Below are 18,995 nucleotides of genomic sequence, written 5' to 3'. Positions count from 1 at the left end.
GTATTTAGATATTAAATATATAGGTATTATAATATATGCATAATATATAGATATTATTATCCAGATGTACTTACACTCTCTTCAGAAATTTCTAAATACTCGTTTTCGCAATTGCTGGAATCTTGCATATCGAAATCTACAAATTGAATTCGCATTCTATCATTGAATTTGTCGGGGTGTTCTAAAAACCAGCGACATAGAATTCCAGGCGTGTATGTATCTGGATAATCCGGCGAAGTAAGAATCTGATTTGTCTCGTTTATCGTTAGACTGGTTTTGCCGCATTTGGCTAGAACGAAAGCATTGAATGAAAACGAAATTACAATTATATAAATTGACAGTAATGAGGATAGAAACAAATTTGTTGGAGAAAGGCGAGTACATCGGTTTCCAATAGAAACAGTCAACTAAAACTGAAAATTTTCTTCTAACAAAGAGAATATTGTGGATTTATAAATAATTACATATTCTTTAAACAGAATTAATTATTGTGCAACTGTACTTTGTCTTATATAATAGCGCGATATTAATAAATAGTTAAAGTGAATTCAAAGTTTCTTACAATCGACAACTTCCAAGGTGGCTGTTGCACCGGTGCCTTCAGCTATGCCGTCCGTATAAAATCTAATCCATAACATATTTGTGGTAGATAATATTGGAAATGGTGGTGTATTTCCACAATATTGACCCAACAATTTGGCATAAGATCCTGCGCCATCTCGGATCTGAGAATAATAAAATGACACCGAAGAATATACATTTTCTACGATATCTCTTGATTTTTCTTTACTTGATTTTCAATAATAATTTGAAAATTACTCAGCCGATATTGTATTAATCAACGTCGAGAAATGGTTTATTGAAATTAATTGATCATAGTGACAATTTCTCGTGTTTAATATTGCTCACAATATCATATCTATTACGATATATATAAAGTATATACGCTAAGCTAACACATATGCTATGATCTTATTATCAGTACTTCTACGAGATATTAGATTGACGAAATTTAAACTTACTTCAAGATAATCGCCGGTACATCTATTACTTTCAGTATTGCCTGTGTTATTAATCGAATTCTTGATATCCATAGTATTGATGGTAAGTCTAATATTGCCTGACAATGTTATCACAGTCCAATGACACTCTTCGAATGGCTGATAAGTTGCCGCCCGTTGAGTTCTGAACGATTTTGATCGGATCGAAGTCATATTGATGACCTCTCCACAACCATCGGCTGGACTTGTCGTGAATAGCACCTGAAATTGCTCACTAATAATACACTAGCTCTGTCGTTCGAATTCCAGCGAGACATCAGTGAAATAAACGACAGCAATTGTATAGTACACACGCGTAAAAGCGATGCTTGTCATTAATCAACTGACAGATGGCAAGATTAATCATTTTTAGTGATTAGTAAATCAATACGCAACGTAGTAAATTATACCTTGGCCGTGAAACCTTCGAAATGCCTCGAACTATCGGCGTTAAAGTTGACGACCATGGAATTGGACTCGGACTTGAAAGTGGGTAAATTCGCGGTCAAGTTTCCGCAGACTAGAGCTATTCGTTTGTTACGCTTAATCGAATCACCCTCGTAAATAGCAACATTGTCGAAGTAGCAACTACAAATTGAAAATAATGATCGATGGTGAAATGGACGATATTATTCGGGAATAAGCATGACATAGATTCATTGGGAACATACCCTCCGCTAAACTCAAGAATGAACTTCTCAAATCGTACGAGTACGCTCTTCCCTTGTGGAGCTTTAATAACCCAAGTGCAATTCATACGTCCGAAGTACTCTTCTCCTTGCATCAAAGGCTTGAGTTCAGCGGGTTTTGTAATTATACCGCCACATTCTATTAATTACAACGACCTCATTATTTTTCCAGTTTTTCTGTAACGATCTTGTGAATTTCTATTCTTTTAATCGTTAAATTAAACATTAAAATTAAAAATTAGTTTGTGTTTTAAATTTCCATGTTCCATACTTATTACATTATAACAGTTATAAATCATCGTTCACGGAATAGCAGTTTATCGAAATGTGAATAACTTACGGTTGAGGAAATATTTAAATTGGAAGCCTTTTCGCTGCACAAACTTGTCTGTCATGAAAATAATTTGCACTCGCGAAGTAGACCTTACAATTGAAGGCTTGTTATTGCTGCAATAAGTCTCCACCTTCTCTATCTCATACAAATCTTCCGAGATAATTGTGACATTATCGTAGCGACATCTTTGATCTGTAAAAAAATTAATTTTATTTGATTTTAAACTTCTCTCTTTTTAACATTCAAATATTCCTCAAAGAATCTTGCCAGTACTTATAACAATACGCGTGTCATTAGAAGCAGACAGTCGTAACTTACCTCGCTCTAGTTGGAAATCAGTGAAATTGACGATAATATCGTCGTCTGGCGCGACAATGGTATAATTGCAAGACACGTTGGGCGGATACATTTTCAGGTACACCGGTGATTGGATGATCTTAACGTTCTTGGTCGCCTGGAAAACACCGCCGCAATTCTCGTTCCAGACGGCGCGGAAACCGTCCGAATTTACCGCCTCGTTCGAATGGAAAATCACCTTCATGCGGTTCGACGTCGAGTTAAAGGGCGCAGGTGTGTTCCTGCCGCAAACCTTGCCAAGGCTCTTCCATTCGCCGTTACTGCTTTCCTCTCCGTTGATCCAATCAAATATCTACATAACGCAGCACATTTTATCGCTGGTAAATTGTGACATCTCTATATGACGAAAATGTCGTTATACGACGAATAAATTGAATTTATTCTCGAAGGAAATGAGCAACGTCAATGAATATCTCATATTAATCAAAGAGATTACCAGACCTGCACGTAATCTTTCTCGCAATTGGGACTAGTCTCCAAATTGAACCGCTCGACGAACGTTAAGCCTAGGTGATATCCATTATTACCTATTATTTCCCACGTACATTCGCCATTATTTGGATATTGTTTCGGGTATCTACAATTGCAAAAGTATCATTGAATGATTCCCCTGCTTCGTAAAAGTATCGTGTTGTTAAATTTCTGTATTATCTTAAATCGAACGATGGTTACTGTGGCGATAAGATGTCGCGGGCGTGACCGCGTAGCGTTCCGCCGCAGCCTGCGCTGGCAACATCTAAAATAATTTCGAAATCGTTCGGGTCGCCCGCCGCGAAATATTCTATCCATAATTGATTCGATATACTGGTGATGTTGTGAGGTTTTATGTTACCGCAGAACTTTCCAATTTCTGGTGAATTGGCGCCGCCGTTTCTGAATATAGAGACACGTTATATATATATCAGTATATATGTAAGTTAGTTATATATATGTTAGTTATATATGTAAGTTAAATCGGAGATTATTTAAGAAAAAATTATAAAATTACTAATCTACCTGACGATGATGTAACCTTGTTCGCAACTACCAAGATTAAGTTTGGAGAAAGTGAGGCTGATCATTTCATTGTTGTCAGGATAGTTTACGTGCCAGACGCAGTTTATTGGATAAGACATGTTCTTCGGCGACCTGATTGTGTGCGACGGGCCTGGTAAAATACCACCGCAATGCTGCCACTGATATTGCACGTTGTAGCTCATACGTCTTCCGAAAGTACCGTTAATTATCTGTATAAATAAATGAATATTAAGATTTGTCAGTCTGTTATATCTTTGCGTTAAATGCAAGTAAGTTTATATGCAGAAATGAAAAACAGATTATGATGTACTGATATATTACCGTCAACTCGTTGATTATTTTTGGACTTCTCAAATACTGCGGCTCCGTTATATTTCCGCATAGTGCTCCAATATCTGCAATGTATGAAGTTCTTTTTTGTATGCATGTAATATTATCACCTACCTGTGTTCACGTCCTTCGACAACTACTGTCGATGATCGGTAATGAGGAATTGATTATTTTACCACTGAGTTCGATGCGTTCAGAGAAGATGCAAATTCTTTTGGAAGTCATGTTGCCTTTACCCACAACACCTATTACTTTTATTGTTAAAGTCACGCCACTGTTGTTGTCAGATCTCATCATATCTTCGGGTGGCACCAGTTTCCAGTTGCAGACATATGAGGATTCATTGAAGGGTCGAGTTGTAGGGCCGGTTATGTTACCTTCGCGTTCTGACAGGCTTCCACCGCAAGCTATGAGCAGTGTATGAACATACACAAGTTGATCTCTTGTTAATGTTTCTCTTGACATTTTGCGTAATGAAAGAGGAGAGAAATGTGGTTAGGAAACACGTCGGTACGCATCATCAAAATACGCGGGGGATAAATTATTGCCGGTAATAGCTTTTGAAACTTACGAGCTGGTGCCTGAGCCGTATACCGCAGTTTGAAACCTCGATGCCCGACGGAGGACCAATAGCCGATCACCATGGTATTACTAGAACTCCTTATCACGTCCCCACTTGTGTATGAAGAGTACGAAGAGCGTTCAATGATTTTGATTTTCGATCTAAACTGAGCATCGTTGAAAAACTATAAAGAGAAAAAAAGAAAAAAATTTCAGTGCGTTCTGGTACGTTTTTATTGAAATAATGCTTCCTGCGTTACGCTATTTACCGAAAGTGAATATCTGGTACGCGTGTGTCGGATAGGAAAATTGATGTTGATATCTATGTCCAGGATATTCACTACAATTTGGTAACCCTTCGGCAATTCAATTTTCCAGTCACAATATCTGCAATACATTGTTAATACGTCGTTAATACTGACGTTAATTTATGTAAACATTGCACAAATTATATAATATATTATTATAACATTAATTTTTACTACCATTTAAAAGTATAAATTATTTATACGGTTTCAGCTAGTAGCGATTTAATTAAATAATTATTCGTAATTTAATTATGTTAATTATGCCATTACATAATTTTATAAAAAATGTGTACATCAAACACATGTACGAATTATTTTTTATATTCAAGACTTTTTCAAACTATCGAATATTCCATAATACTCAATAATTTTATGAGATACAAGAAATGTTAATTCTCTAAAGGAAGTTTACCTGGGTCGTATACGTGGATTAGGATATCCAGGAGACTTAATTATCCCACTCATTGCGGTTAATGAACCGCCGCATACTGCAAATAAGTAATATAATGTATATGAAGCAATAAAATTCGTATAACATTTAAAATTCGAAAATGCGCAAATTATATATGAAATAAAGTTCGCGATGCGAAATTGAAAATTGTTTGACGCAATTTATTTCGCAGTTACTGACTTTCTTGGCTGGCCGTGAAGTTTATACTGAATCCTCTGTAGTTCATGTAATCCCTGTTATCGCTCACGAAGTTGACGTACGCTTCGTTCGACGATGTCTCGATCACGTCCGGTTTCAGAAGACCACAGTAAGTTCCAATTGGTATGCCTGCAGTTTCATTAGCATATTGTACATCACGGTGTTACAATACAACCGGTATACAATTAAATTTACGTAATTGATTTGCGTAATTACTCACGCTCAAGAGTTTCCATATCTTTCTCGCTGATTTGAACGTGATCTGTTGCATTACATAAGCGATAACCAGGAAGGTGTATATCGCGAAATTGCAATTTCAAGGTGTGATCCGTCGGACCTATTATCCTCCACCAGCATGACTGGTTTGTAGCATAGAAATGCGGATAGTTCGGCGACTCAATGATACCACTGGTACCACGCATAATTCCGCCGCAGACGTCTATGTGAAAATGTATGACGTGCGTGTTTTATCAAGAGAGTTCTCGTGAATATTTTTTACACATATAAATATATTACAAACCGTAGAAGTACTGCTTTTAATTTTTATGAATTTTTACGTCTTGCCCCGTGTTTCTTATTGGAGCTCATAAATATAGTTCTTTCCCTCACCTCCGGATGTGATCACGGCTTTGAAGCCGTTCTTCGGTTCCGGCAAGTCTGTGTAGAAATGAATGTATATCATGTTGCCAGTGGTAATCATAGTACTTGGCGCTACGTCTCTGCAATATGTCCCCATACTTCTTGAGCTGTCGGTACCGCCATCCCTTATTTCGACGTATTCTCGCTCGCAGCTAAAAATATTACAATAGAAACCTCGTATTTTGCGAGCTAAAATCTTAGCCGACTAATTTGCTTCGTTTCTCTTTAATTGGGGAAACTCACTTTGGACTAGAGCTTAAATCAAATCTATCCTGAAAATGGATAGAAAGTTTTTCGCCAGTCGGAGCGATAGCTTTCCAAGTACATTCCGCGTAAGTTGGCGGAATGTTTGGGTAGTTAGGAGTGGATATTTCCCATTGTTTCTGTTTGCTCGTCAAGATAAACTCACCGCCGCAATTCATGGATACTTCTCTAAAACACAGCAAGACAAATAAGATTAAGGAATTTAGGATTAAAATGAATCTTTCGTTGAATCGCTTTTCTCTTAACATACATTAATAATATTGAAAACGCATATGCTACAGAAGCACGCAAATGTAAAAACAAACTTGTGAAATTTACTTGTAAAACTTGTAAGAGACATGTCATTGGCAGAAAAAATAAATCGCTTAATTAACAAACCTGTAAGTTAATTTGTAACGAAAATAAGACGCATTACGAACAGCTCTGATGAAAAAGCGATTCCCAGTGGTTTCTAATACTGCAGGTAGTACCTCGCCGCAATACTTTCCGTTGCCTAACAAAGGTGAAAGCATATCGCCTCCATTCTTTAACTAAAATTACATAGATTATTCGTATGTATTTTATGTTCATTTACGTTGTTTTATATTTATAAATGTGTATTAATAGATGTTATTTAACATTAATTAATTATTTTAAAAAATCGTGTGTATAATGTGTTTTCGTTAATTTTTCGCTTATGCTTTTATTATCTATGGACTGGTAATATAATAATTTATTACTAACCAATAGGTAATTATCACTGCAGATGTGATCGGCTGTTTGCATTATTGACATATCAGTAATCTCTACTTTGATGGTTCTACCGGGCTTCACCTCGACAGTCCAGTCGCACGTATAATGCCACGCACGTGATCTCAGTCCCATCGAGGAACTGTTGTACTCAATTATGCCGTTGGGGCCAGTCAATTTACCTCCGCAATCTAAACATTAACAGAAATGTGTGGTGAGCCTTATGTTTTCATCAAAAATCAATTTTTTTAGAAGAAAAACTGAAGCCTTAGTCACCTCGATATACGTATGCGTTGAAACCGGTTTTATTGATGCTCATATCTGTCTCAAATTTCACCGTCATCACGTTAGTCGTTCTGATCAAAGACATAGTAGAGTTTGACAGGCACACTTTACTCTCTAATTTGGCATCGGTCGATGTCAAATCGGTGGTCGATGTCAATGCGTATCCCGAATAAACCGATAAGGAGTCTGCCATGCAATTCATTGTCTCTTCCAAATTCATAGATAATATTCTCAATACCAGATGCGTTCCAGGTGGTGATGTAAAGATCCAGTTGCAACGCAAATTATGTCCGTAACCGGTGGGGAAACCGGGAGAGCTGAAGGAATATGTATCGTTGTGCTCACTTATTAGAGCGATTTCCTTATTGCACTCTGACACTGTGGAGAAGTGAAGTGAACCGAAATTGTTACGTATACTGTATACATGTATCTCGTGTTAATCTCATAGTCATTCCATAATCATACTTAGCACACATATTTTTGTTTCATCCATGCAAAAGTGCTCTATCAAAATAGTGTTAATATTAACTATATTATGTATTTATCTCGGTTAATAATGTAAAATTACTAAGTTAATTACGTGTAAACAATCAGGACAAACATCTTACATTTGATTTCTCTGTTAACCTCATTAAAGGTACTTTTCGGTATTGCTAGCCACGTGAGATCAAACCAATTTCCCTGTCTGATAAGATCACTAGTCATCGTGATATAAACTATATTGCTGGATGATTCTATTGGGTCTGGCAGAGCGAAGCCGCATATTTGCAATAGACTTGGCGCTTCGTCGTTGTATCCGTCAAATATCTAATCAGAAACAGATTAAACTTAAGCTGATATTCAATGATACATTATAATGCTGCACGTAATAGTTCTTTATGTATTTCATGTAAAATAGTAATTGTATGTGTGATATTTTACAAATACTCTAATACTTATTTATTTAAATTATACTATTTTCCGTGACTTTCGTTATTTTCAATAAGGATACTCACACTGACGCTAAAAATGCAGGTATCCCCAATGTTCTCTATTTGTAAATCCCTAAATTGGATGCGTATGATCGATTCCATGTCGACCGTGATACGCCACGCGAAACTGGCTGACCGTTTATAAGGCTTCGGATACAATGGTGAGGTAATGCGTCCTAAAGGTCCTTCAAGTTCGTTACCTCCGATGAAACTATACTCAGCCACGAAACCTTTGGCAGTGCCTGAATTGTCACTCTTAAACTTAATCCACAGTTTGCTGGAGGATGTAACTGACGCGGCATCTTTACCGCAAAGGACGTTAATCAGCTTTCCAATTCCGCTGTCCTCCCGCACTTCGACGTAATCCAGATCGCAGTTTTCGCTCGTCTCGACATCAAACACGGAGAATGTAAGGCTAATCTTGTTGCCGGGAGAGGTATTCAAAATCCAAACGCATTCTGAGTTCAAAGGATAGCTGTTCGGGTAACTCGGCGATGTGAGAGTACCACGCTCAGATGTGTAGCTTCCGCCGCAGGCTAAGAGGCAGAAACAGAGTCAATGAGGCGTCTCCTAGTGAGATCGCGTACTTCATATGTGTTCTAATTCGACAAACCTGTGTTTAAAACGGAATAAGTTGCGGCGAAGTGGCCGAGAAACTCATAACGCATGTACAGATGTACAGTAATCGAACTTCCGGTACTTATAACCGACGGTGGAGCGACGTTATTGCACCACTTTCCCAAAGATACACCATCGATGCCGTCACCTTCAAACACCTCGATGTAGGTCATAAAGCAAGGATCACCCCATAGTTTGTTATTTTCGGAAGGATCCATTTCCATGTGCGTGAAAGTTAAAGTTACATGGTCGCCTGCGTTAGAGAGATAAAATTAATGAAAACAGTGACATGATCAGTTAGAAGTGCAAGTTAAAATCAGATAGAGACTTATGTTCACCTGGATTTTCAGCTGTCAATGTCCAGGTGCAGTTAATAGTATCGGTATGGCCATCAAACGTAAGGAAACCATTATCCTTCACGATTATGCGAGCACCGCAGGCTCGAGAATACTGAGCTTTGAAACCTTTCGCTGCGATAATGCTGTCCGTGCGCATGACTATTAACATTTTATTAGCAGTCGAAAGATAGGACGGTGGCAGTTCATTGCGACAATGCGTTCCCAGTAAGGGATCGTCTTGTGTTGATCCGTCAAAGATCTATTAAAAGATGGTACGAGAAAGATAACATTCGTGAGCGTTTGTTATTATGTTTAAAAAATAATTTAATAAAAGGTAAAACTATATACTTGGCAAAATGTTTCTGCATTTTTTGCAAGCAGTTTATTTTGAAAGTTAGAGCATACCTTAACGTAATCATCAGTGCAGTTCCTGCTGTTCTCAATATCGAAATCCAAAAATGTGATATTTACAGCGTGATTTTTGTCGACTTCTATCAGCCATTCGCAATTCTGACTGTGCGGATAATTCTGTGGGTAATTGGCCGAATAAATGATGCCCGATAATGTTGTGAATTTACCGCCGCATTTGATAGGAACAGTTTGGTAACTAGCGCTGAAACCACGACCGGCGTACGACACGTCTGAGTGGAATTTTACGAACATCTTATTCCCAGGGCTGGTGTGGGTTACTGGTTTTTCCGAGTGACAAAGTTCAAATAATTTTGGCGCTTCCGCGTCTTCGCCGGCGAAGATTTGAAGTTTATCGAAGAAACAACCATTGTGTTTCTCAGTGTTTACCTGAAACCAGAAGTTTCTACTTATGAGAAGCTGCAACGCTAGTTTAACTTAACAACGTTGTAAAAATTTGTGAAATATTTGAAATAATATTTCTTTGGATACCCACCTCGTGAAGAGTGAGTTCAATGCTATGCGCGTAATCTACTTCAATCAGCCATTCGCAGTCGATATTCATTGGATAACCAGTAGGATATCCGGGTGACGTAAAACTACCGACAGGTTTAGTCAAAAGTTCGCCACAACCGTGAATCATCCATTCGAACCGAAAACCATTGAAAGCAATGAAGGGGTCAGTGACGAAATTTATGAAAACTTGATGTTGCGTTGAGCTTATTTTCATCGGCAGGTCGATGTCGCCACAAAGGCGAGCTAGTTCAGAATTGACGCTGCCACCTTCACCTTCCATGATCTGAAGGTAGTCATACCGGCAACTGTTGGTGCTCGAATGATCACCTTCGAGATCAAAATGTGAGAAAGTTAGATTGATCTTGTTGCCGATCGGTGCCTCGATAATCCAACTGCAGTTCGTCTGGTGTTCGTATTCGTTGGGAAAATTTGGTGATTCTATCACACCGTAGAAGCCACGCAACTTGTTGTGACATTCTGCGGAAAAAATCAATGCTCAACAGTTATCTTTCAAACATTTAATAATTGAGATTATTCAATTATTTTGACGAGTTATCTATACATATATGCAGAAATTAAGCAGTTTAATAAAACTTTCTATTAACAAACATATCAAAATTCAGAACTTAATATTTAATGATGAAATTTTTAAATGTAACAAACCTAGAAATTATTCTTTAGTATTTCTTAAAGCCATAAACAACGTCAAGTATATTAAACATCATATACATATTATTTGATTAATAACTTTGTACTTACGCGTTTCGTATTTCAGATGAAAACCTCGGCCGGAATTGGTGAAATCGCTACGGAATCGAATGGTCATTTCGTTGGATTTAGATTGAATAACTTTGGGATAGTTTGTGCCACAATAACGTCCTATTCTCACGCGATGGCTGATCCCCTCAAATATTTCGATAAAGTCAAATCGACATCTCATATTATTCTCGAGCTCGAGATCAGCTATTACGATTTCCACCAAACTACCCGCCGCTACAGCGATTTTCCAATAGCATTCTGCGTTGTGCGCATAAGATTCGGGATAATTTGGAGAAATTATTTCTCCGGTAACTGCGTTCATTGTACCACCACACCCTAAAATCAAGTTACATGTAAAAGCTCGTGGATTAAAAAATTACTCGAGATAAAATAAATTAGTACAAAATAGAATTGATCAGAACTTTCGGCGTGCTCTTACCCTCCGTTGTACTATCCCATTCTATTTCAAAGCCTTTGTACCCCCTCGAAAAATCCGAGACAAATTTAATATATAATTGACTGCTCTGACTTGGTATTTCGGTTGGTATTTTCTCTCCACAGAATCTACCGATTAGCGGCGATGATTCATATCCACCATTTCTAGAACATGTGAAATGTAAAATAGCGATTTTTAAGTAACAACACTTTAAATTAACACTTTAAATTGATTATATTTACCTAATTTCTAGATAATCGAATTCGCAATTCGTATGACTTTCTAGTTCAAAATGTTTCACGTTAAGTATGATCCTGTGTCTGTTTTGTGCCTCGATAACCCAAATGCATTGCTTTCTATTCATATATTGATCAGGATAGCCTGGCGATTTGATAAAGCCGGTTGACCTCATATAATGACCGCCACAGGTCTTCGTCAAGTCCATGAAAATGTACGTGGCAATGAATCCATCACTTGTCCCATACGAGTTTGAGTGGAAAAGTATAGTGAGCATAGAACTTTGTGTCGTATAAGCGGATGGTATTTTGGTACCGCAATATCTAAAATGTGTATAATTGGAATGTGTTTCAAATGGAGAGATCATTAAATAAAGAAAAATTTACGTGTGATTGTAACAATATCATTATAAATTTATCTTGCTTTTAACATTTTTAATTATGCTAATTGTGCTAACGTACGTGGCTATTATATCTTCTGTAGACGAAGTGTAGTTTTCGTAAATGTTCACGTAATCATAGACACATTTCGGACTGGATTCCAGATTAAAAGACAACCAGGTGAGCTGCACACCATATCCTGGCGGCGCTTGTATAATCCAGAGACAATCTTCGTTGTTCAAATAATGTTCCTCCTCAGTGGGAGGCTTAATTATTTCGCCTGATTGTTTTAATAGACCGCCACATCCTTAAGAAGAACAATAAAAGTGATTATTTTATGATTTCCGAAATTTCATTCTTACGCACAAATTTTGTAATTTCTATTTATACATACATGTAATTATTTTGTGTTCAATAGTTTAATAGTTTCGTCTTAAATAATAGATTGTAAACTGTGCGTGCAAATCAACTTACTGCGATCAACGGTTGTGTAGTTGGCCTTGAAACCTCGACCTTCAACGGTATTATCGGTCGTGAACACAATATACATATAATTATGCGTTGAAATGTAAGGAACCGGAGGAATTTGATCTTGATCACCGCATAATGTGGCGAGTTTCGTTGCATTTTCATTAGCACCGTCGTGAATCTCTATGTAATCATAGTAGCAGTCTGGCGGTAGTCTGCCTTCGATGTCCATATCTATTATAGTTAATTCGATTCCCTTATTGATCGGTTGTATAATTTCGTAAATACATTTCTTTGAGCCATGATAACTATTTGGATAGAAGGGTGACTTGATGATTCCAGTTTCCTCGCGGAACTCGCCACCGCATAAAGTATCGTAAGATATAGCAAAACCCTCTGTCTCGTAAGACCAGTCGGACTTGAAAGTCACTACTAAACTATTCGAAGTCGATTTAATTGTCGGTGGCAAATCTGACCCACAAAATCTGCCCAACAGGTTAGAAGACGTATCGGATCCGTCATAGATCTAAAAGAAAAAACAAGAGTTAGTTTAACTTTCTTGAGATTGTATATCAAAGAGACGGAGATGATGTTCAAGAAATTACCTCGACAAAATCGAAATGACAATCCATGGATTCCTCGAGATTAAATCGTAACCATGTTATTCTGATTCGCTCGCCTAGTGGCAGCTGTATCTTCCACTCACACTGCATATTCGGTAAATAAGTCGACGAGTGACCAGGTGAAGTAATTGTGCCGCTGGAAGAGGTATAAGTTCCACCGCAACCTGGTATACCTAAATATCAAGAACGTTTTGTGTTGAATTTTCTAAACAATAAAATTAATAAATTATAAAGTTACTTATATAAAATCTTTTTTAAATAAATGCCGTAATTAATGAATTCAGATCATACAAATCAAATCCTCCTGCGGATATACCTTCGATCATCGTATAATGAATCTGGAAGCCAACGTCTTGACCGGCACTATCAGAGTGAAAGTGAACACTCGCTTCAGAACTCGGTGTGATAAGAGGAGGTGGCCGTGTGTGATTGCAGTAAAGTCCTAAACGTTCTTCCTCTATACCGGTAATCTACGTAGTATCGAATATGGAATCAAAGTTGACAATAAATGCGAACGTATAAATATGATATTACTATTTTTCAACAATTAATTTAAAGAACTTACAAATAAATCTACCCAAAGTTTACACTCCAATTTCTTTTTAATTTGGCACAAATGTAAAAGTACAAAAAATATTTAGGTAATATTTTTTCATTTTGGTCCACTTTAAGTTTCGCAGGCAGTTTAATATTCTCCCTATCATCAACAAATGCAACAAAAATGCATAAGAAATAAAATTGAATACAAGATATAGGCATTTTTTTTTTGGTGATTATGAATATGAGGTCAAAATTATTTGTATAAATAATAAAATGTTTAAGCAAAACATGTAAAAAGTTGAAAACATTATTTATACAAATAATTTTTTGGTTTAGCCAAGATTTGAACCATTTTTTAATAATTTAGCACAGATTTAAAGTATTTTAGTTGAAATCTCAGCTACAAACATTTAGAATGATTCGTGTCTCAGCTATGCCGATCTTGTTAAAATTTTAATCAAAATTGCCGGATTTCTCTCGGTTTGGTCAAAATTCGAACCATTTTTTATTAATATAGCACAGATTTGAAATATTTCGATTGGAATTTCGGCTAAAGAAATTTAGAATGGAGTCCTCAATGAATGAAACTCAAAATGGGTCAAACTGAAAAAATATGACCTAAATATTTTTTATACTTATACATTTATACTTATACATTTATACTTATACATTTATACTTATACATTTGTGCCAAATTAGAAATAAATCGGAGTGAACCTTTTGTAGGTTTACTTGTTAGTAACGTCACGAGAGATTACGTGATACGCGACTGTCAGTAATATTTAAAATGACATGCACAAGAAATATGTTTAATTTAAAAATCTCTTCACGTAATACCATGTTCGATATTATTGATTTACGAAGCATTTACCTCTAAATAGTCATTTTCACAAGTTGGATGTTCCTCGAGCATCAATTGACCGAAATGGAACTGAATCCTCTTCGAGTTTGGTACAGAGATTCTCCAGAAACAATCCCTATTTGGAGGGTATCTGCCTGGTGAGCCCGGGGACGCGATTGTGCCATAGTCATTTTCTAAAATACCTCCGCAAATAGGGTCGATACTGGTCCAATGGAAAGTGAATCCATCATGAGATATACTGCTGTCTGAGTGAAACCATAAGTAGAGAGAATTATGAGATGAGACGATGTTTCCATGTCTATTGGGCAATGTGTCGCCGCAAAATCTGTTGATCACTTGACTACCGGCGTTCTTTCCATCGTGGATCTGAAACATGTACCAGGTGTTGTGGAAAAGATGCGCACTTTCTCGATTTTCTCAATCTTTACGTTGTAATATCTAACACATGAAAACATAAAAAATCTAAACACAATATCAAAGACTCGACGATGCCAGAAACTACTTAAAACAAGATCAAACGGTTTACAAATCCTTGTACCAACTTTCCTATTTAATGTCCACAAGGACTCAAGTGCCACTTACTGATAGATATATCCTTCGAGAGCTCATAAAATTTACAACTTTACTACAATAATAATAATTTCAAGTAAATATAATTTCATATAATTTCAAGTGAATGTATGTAAAACTTTTTTGACTGATGGAAAAACATCACACCTGCAAGAAGTCGAACTTGCAATCCGTAGACTGCTCGAGATGAAAAGTCGTGAAGGTGACGTTTAGAACCTTCGAGGGGTCCGTGATCAACACCCAAGCACAGCTTAATCCGTGCTGATAAGTACTACCACCCATCGGGAACTGAAGGACTCCTATTGGATTCCGTGAGATGCCACCGCACGCCTGTCGTTGTGTTTCACATCTGCTTCCTGTGAAGGTGGGTGTACATTCACACGTCGCTTGTCCGTTCAAAACGACGCAAATACCGTTGTTTCGACAGGGATTTGGCGAGCACGGGTTAGCCGGCGTGTCGCATGTAGTTCCTAAAAAATGGGCAAAGATGATAAAAATACAGGGAAAAATATATAACGTGTAGTTTTCGTTTTCTCCTTTTTTTCTAATCTCTACTGAATGGAACGGAAACTCTCGCTTTGTGAATATACTGCGAGCCACATAAGTGATTTTTGTAGCGCATGTACGTAAAAATTATGTTTTTTAATTCATAATTCATATTTGCAACACTTTATGGCCAATGTGCACTCGCGAAACGTAAATTAATCCCATATCGCAGCTATTCAGTCACGTGTGAGAAACAGAGCGTTACGGTTTACGAATGGCTCCATGTATGTATTTCCCTTCTCTCTTCTCCCTCTCTCCGTTCATATCCATTCCTACGTCGTTAATATATACCTGAATATCCCGTATTGCACATGCAAGTGAAGCCATTTGCACCGCTTGGCACGCATGTGCCATGAACGCAAGGGTTGCTAGAACACGCTGTATTAACCGATACATCAGCTAATTGACAGCCGTTTGGTCCCATTCCACTACCGATGTAACCCGCTGGGCAACGACACAGAACGTAAGAGCTCGTAAGTGAAGGGTTTTCGGTACAGATCGCTAATGGATGGCATCCACCATTGTTGATGGAGCAACCGCCGACAAAAATGCAACTGACACCGTCTCCTCGGTATCCCGTAGGACAAGGTCCACATACTCTAGAACCCTACAAACGTAATCATAATACGTTAATATCATGATATGTTAAAATAAATAGACTAAAACGCTTATTAATATAGCTGTAAGTCGTACAATCTATGCCATTTTTATAGAGCTGTCTTATTGATTTTGATTAAATATTTTACGGTGGATAAGTGGTGACATATACACATTGCCAGCTACGCTTCTCGAGAAAAACAAGCAAATAGTTTTACGTCTCGAACAAAGCAACTAGTTTTACGGCATATTACATACAATGTAACATGGCTTCCATATACGTGCGCCTATGTATTTACCATCGTGTTCATGCAGTTCACATAAGGTGAGGTACTGCAGCCGCCGTTGTTAATCAGACACTCGTCAATGTCGGTGCAATAATAGCCATTTCCGCTATAACCATGCGGACAGGCGCCGCAAGTGAATGAGCCACGCGTGTTGCGACATGGTACCGGTGGATTTACGGAGCAGGGTGGATGGTCTGCTGCACATTCATCTACATCCTTGGTGCAAGCCGGGTTTGTACCCTCGCTCTCCCACCCCTAAGGACGATAAATATAAAGATCGGTATTCCAGCGCTGAGGACTGGTTTACGAACACAAATTTCGTCGACAACTTTACGATTTTCCAGAAACGGTATTTAGAATGGGAGATAGGAAATCATACTTGGTCGCAAATACACGTGTATCCAAGCAGAGAACTGCTTTTCGTGACACAGACGCCGTGCTCGCCACAAAGCGCCTCGGAGTTCTCCGTATTGCAAATCGATGTTTTCTGCGTGCAGTGAAGACCAAACCATCCCGGTAAGCAATCGCATCTGACGTAGAACCGATATTATGTATAAGCGTATTTCGTACAATATATCTCAGCAATTGTATATCCGCTAAATCACGAATGTCAGATGTCAAACTCCGTAGGAGTACTCCGTACTCATATAAAGAATTTATTTCGATAAACTAATATTGCAATTCTAAACAAAATCATTAACTTGTTTTCGTAAGACTCGTAAAAACTTATGAATAGATCTGCAATTATGTGCATATATCATATGATAACTCATAAATATCAACGATTGTTTTTTGTTTTTCTCGTAAGCTACGACTTATTTGTATATTTGCTTAAAATGGCAGCATAAGCTACAATTAAAAAAAATAGAAACTTTTCGTCAAGTTCTTTTTGAAAAGAAAATAGACTTTGTGTTTTATAAAATATCTGCAGATAAACAAAAGCATAATACACTTTCTTAATGTTGCTCAATGTAGTAGAAAAACTATTGTTAATTATCGCATACCGATAAGATCCGGGTAGATTACGGCACGTTGCCCCATTTTGACATCCGAGATCCGTGCCAAGAAATCTCGCGCATTCGTTAACATCCGTCATACAATTCGGGCCCTGAAAAATCGCCATAAATTATTCTCTTTTTCCCAAAATACTAGAGCTTTTTTTTGCACAAGCCTGTCATACATACCTCCCAATTTGACGAACAATGACATTGATAGGCGTCATAGAGGTCCTCGCACGTACCGCCGTTTTGACACGGATTACTCTGGCACTCGTTCTCTCGGAGCAATGTTTGCATCGCTCTCAATGAGTCTTCCAACGCTTTGAGCTTAAAAAAATATATTTACGTTTGTTATTACAACCGTGTGGAATATTATTCTTACATATCGCTCATGATGAATAAATCTGCAAATAATACATACTCGTATGCTGATACGACGGAAATTAGCTCTGGTGATTATATTCGGCTGAAAATTAAATATTATTACAGTCAATAGTCGTGACGTAACGGGATTTATATCATTTTTTTACGAGCTAAATATTTAAATTTACAAAATGAGTAATTTTTAGCATGTAAGTAATGAGAGCTGTTTGTATAATTGTCTATGTTTACTCTTTAATTTTATCTACTATTTCCTTTTTTATTTTATCTTACATGTAATATAAATTTTTTGTTGACACACTCTAATCTATCGCAAAGATATATGTTATAGAGAAATATGCTGTCGCACGCTGTTGATTCAATATTGTGTATTCGCGTGTTCTTACTATTATATGTGTTCTGTTTCCCACGCGATTCGTAACGTTCGTGTCGATACCTCGCTCGAGTAGAGCGACTCTCTTCTGTAGACCTGTAGAGCCTGTCACTATAGTTGATAGTTGCTGAAGAGAGTTCTCCATCTCAGCCAAGTATCCCATCCGCCACCTGTCGATGACCCGCGTTGCATTTTGCGCCTAGAAGGGATCGAAATTCATGCGTTAACCAATTGCACCTCGATTGTCACGCTGTATATATAGTCGTATGTTCATTACCGCCAATGCGACGTGAAGCAGATTAATTTCATTGACATTCACGTAACCGCCCCCTATTATCTTCAGAGTGATGTTTCTGTCTTTCGCGCTGGAGATTATGAGATGTCCGTCTCGAGACTCCAGAACTGGCCTGAGTTTCGTGTGTTATTATATATTATTTATGTATTTGTTTAATCGAAAAAGAAGTTTACGCAAATAGAAAAGAAGTCAAAAATAAAGAGCAATTCTATTTGGTTATACTTTATTTCAAGATCTTCGTATTTTATATTTTGCATACGTATTGAAAAGGTGCTATTTTTTATTAAAATTGCATAAACACGGTATACAAATACACATAATAATATTAACTATTGATTTGCTTGACGGTTCAAGGCATACTTAACGGAAATGCAAATAATAGAGTACAAGATTGGGCACACGATTTACCAACTCTTATCAAGAAGCATACCTCTCGTCCATCCATGCCGTGCAGAAACCGAAGTATAATAACAGCAACCATCTTGATGTAGAAGCCATATCATTGGCGAAGTTTGAAACTCAGTAAACTAAATATTATCCCGACATACCGTGTTGAACTCCCGAGAAATTCCTGCCAAAAAGACAGATCG

At 37.4% G+C, this 18,995-nt stretch overlaps 1 protein-coding gene across 1 annotated transcript in view; it reads right to left on the bottom strand.

Annotated features, from left to right (window-relative positions):
* The window catches only part of LOC116851558 (cubilin), a 21,339-nt gene extending 2,344 nt beyond the window's left edge, over positions 1–18,995 (bottom strand). Inside the window, exons 1-46 of the mRNA XM_032831106.1 lie at positions 18,836–18,995; positions 18,388–18,517; positions 18,124–18,309; positions 17,778–17,822; positions 17,543–17,683; positions 17,363–17,466; positions 16,738–16,888; positions 16,371–16,613; positions 15,766–16,081; positions 15,076–15,398; positions 14,368–14,724; positions 13,273–13,426; positions 12,939–13,129; positions 12,340–12,859; positions 11,947–12,172; positions 11,491–11,808; positions 11,252–11,412; positions 10,813–11,148; positions 10,034–10,530; positions 9,535–9,927; positions 9,130–9,388; positions 8,787–9,044; positions 8,198–8,709; positions 7,811–8,009; positions 7,194–7,580; positions 6,912–7,108; positions 6,567–6,718; positions 6,168–6,356; positions 5,895–6,076; positions 5,506–5,724; positions 5,268–5,414; positions 5,049–5,124; positions 4,598–4,715; positions 4,339–4,513; positions 3,944–4,174; positions 3,759–3,832; positions 3,417–3,646; positions 3,093–3,293; positions 2,862–2,997; positions 2,382–2,712; positions 2,070–2,255; positions 1,712–1,868; positions 1,451–1,628; positions 1,023–1,262; positions 563–725; positions 75–289 (exon numbers count right to left, since the gene is read on the bottom strand). Coding sequence (XP_032686997.1) covers positions 75–289; positions 563–725; positions 1,023–1,262; positions 1,451–1,628; positions 1,712–1,868; positions 2,070–2,255; positions 2,382–2,712; positions 2,862–2,997; positions 3,093–3,293; positions 3,417–3,646; positions 3,759–3,832; positions 3,944–4,174; positions 4,339–4,513; positions 4,598–4,715; positions 5,049–5,124; positions 5,268–5,414; positions 5,506–5,724; positions 5,895–6,076; positions 6,168–6,356; positions 6,567–6,718; positions 6,912–7,108; positions 7,194–7,580; positions 7,811–8,009; positions 8,198–8,709; positions 8,787–9,044; positions 9,130–9,388; positions 9,535–9,927; positions 10,034–10,530; positions 10,813–11,148; positions 11,252–11,412; positions 11,491–11,808; positions 11,947–12,172; positions 12,340–12,859; positions 12,939–13,129; positions 13,273–13,426; positions 14,368–14,724; positions 15,076–15,398; positions 15,766–16,081; positions 16,371–16,613; positions 16,738–16,888; positions 17,363–17,466; positions 17,543–17,683; positions 17,778–17,822; positions 18,124–18,309; positions 18,388–18,517; positions 18,836–18,903 — 10,272 coding nt within the window. The 5' untranslated portion in view covers positions 18,904–18,995. The remainder of the gene's footprint in view (positions 1–74; positions 290–562; positions 726–1,022; positions 1,263–1,450; positions 1,629–1,711; positions 1,869–2,069; positions 2,256–2,381; positions 2,713–2,861; positions 2,998–3,092; positions 3,294–3,416; positions 3,647–3,758; positions 3,833–3,943; positions 4,175–4,338; positions 4,514–4,597; positions 4,716–5,048; positions 5,125–5,267; positions 5,415–5,505; positions 5,725–5,894; positions 6,077–6,167; positions 6,357–6,566; positions 6,719–6,911; positions 7,109–7,193; positions 7,581–7,810; positions 8,010–8,197; positions 8,710–8,786; positions 9,045–9,129; positions 9,389–9,534; positions 9,928–10,033; positions 10,531–10,812; positions 11,149–11,251; positions 11,413–11,490; positions 11,809–11,946; positions 12,173–12,339; positions 12,860–12,938; positions 13,130–13,272; positions 13,427–14,367; positions 14,725–15,075; positions 15,399–15,765; positions 16,082–16,370; positions 16,614–16,737; positions 16,889–17,362; positions 17,467–17,542; positions 17,684–17,777; positions 17,823–18,123; positions 18,310–18,387; positions 18,518–18,835) is intronic.

The sequence above is a fragment of the Odontomachus brunneus genome, unplaced genomic scaffold (genome assembly GCF_010583005.1).
Source record: "Odontomachus brunneus isolate Ranch 3 - 2012 unplaced genomic scaffold, Obru_v1 Obru_scaffold_178, whole genome shotgun sequence".
NCBI classification, from domain to species: Eukaryota; Metazoa; Arthropoda; class Insecta; order Hymenoptera; family Formicidae; genus Odontomachus; species Odontomachus brunneus.
The sequence above is the reverse complement of the archived record's forward strand: the minus strand, read 5'-3'. Positions and strand labels throughout refer to the sequence as shown.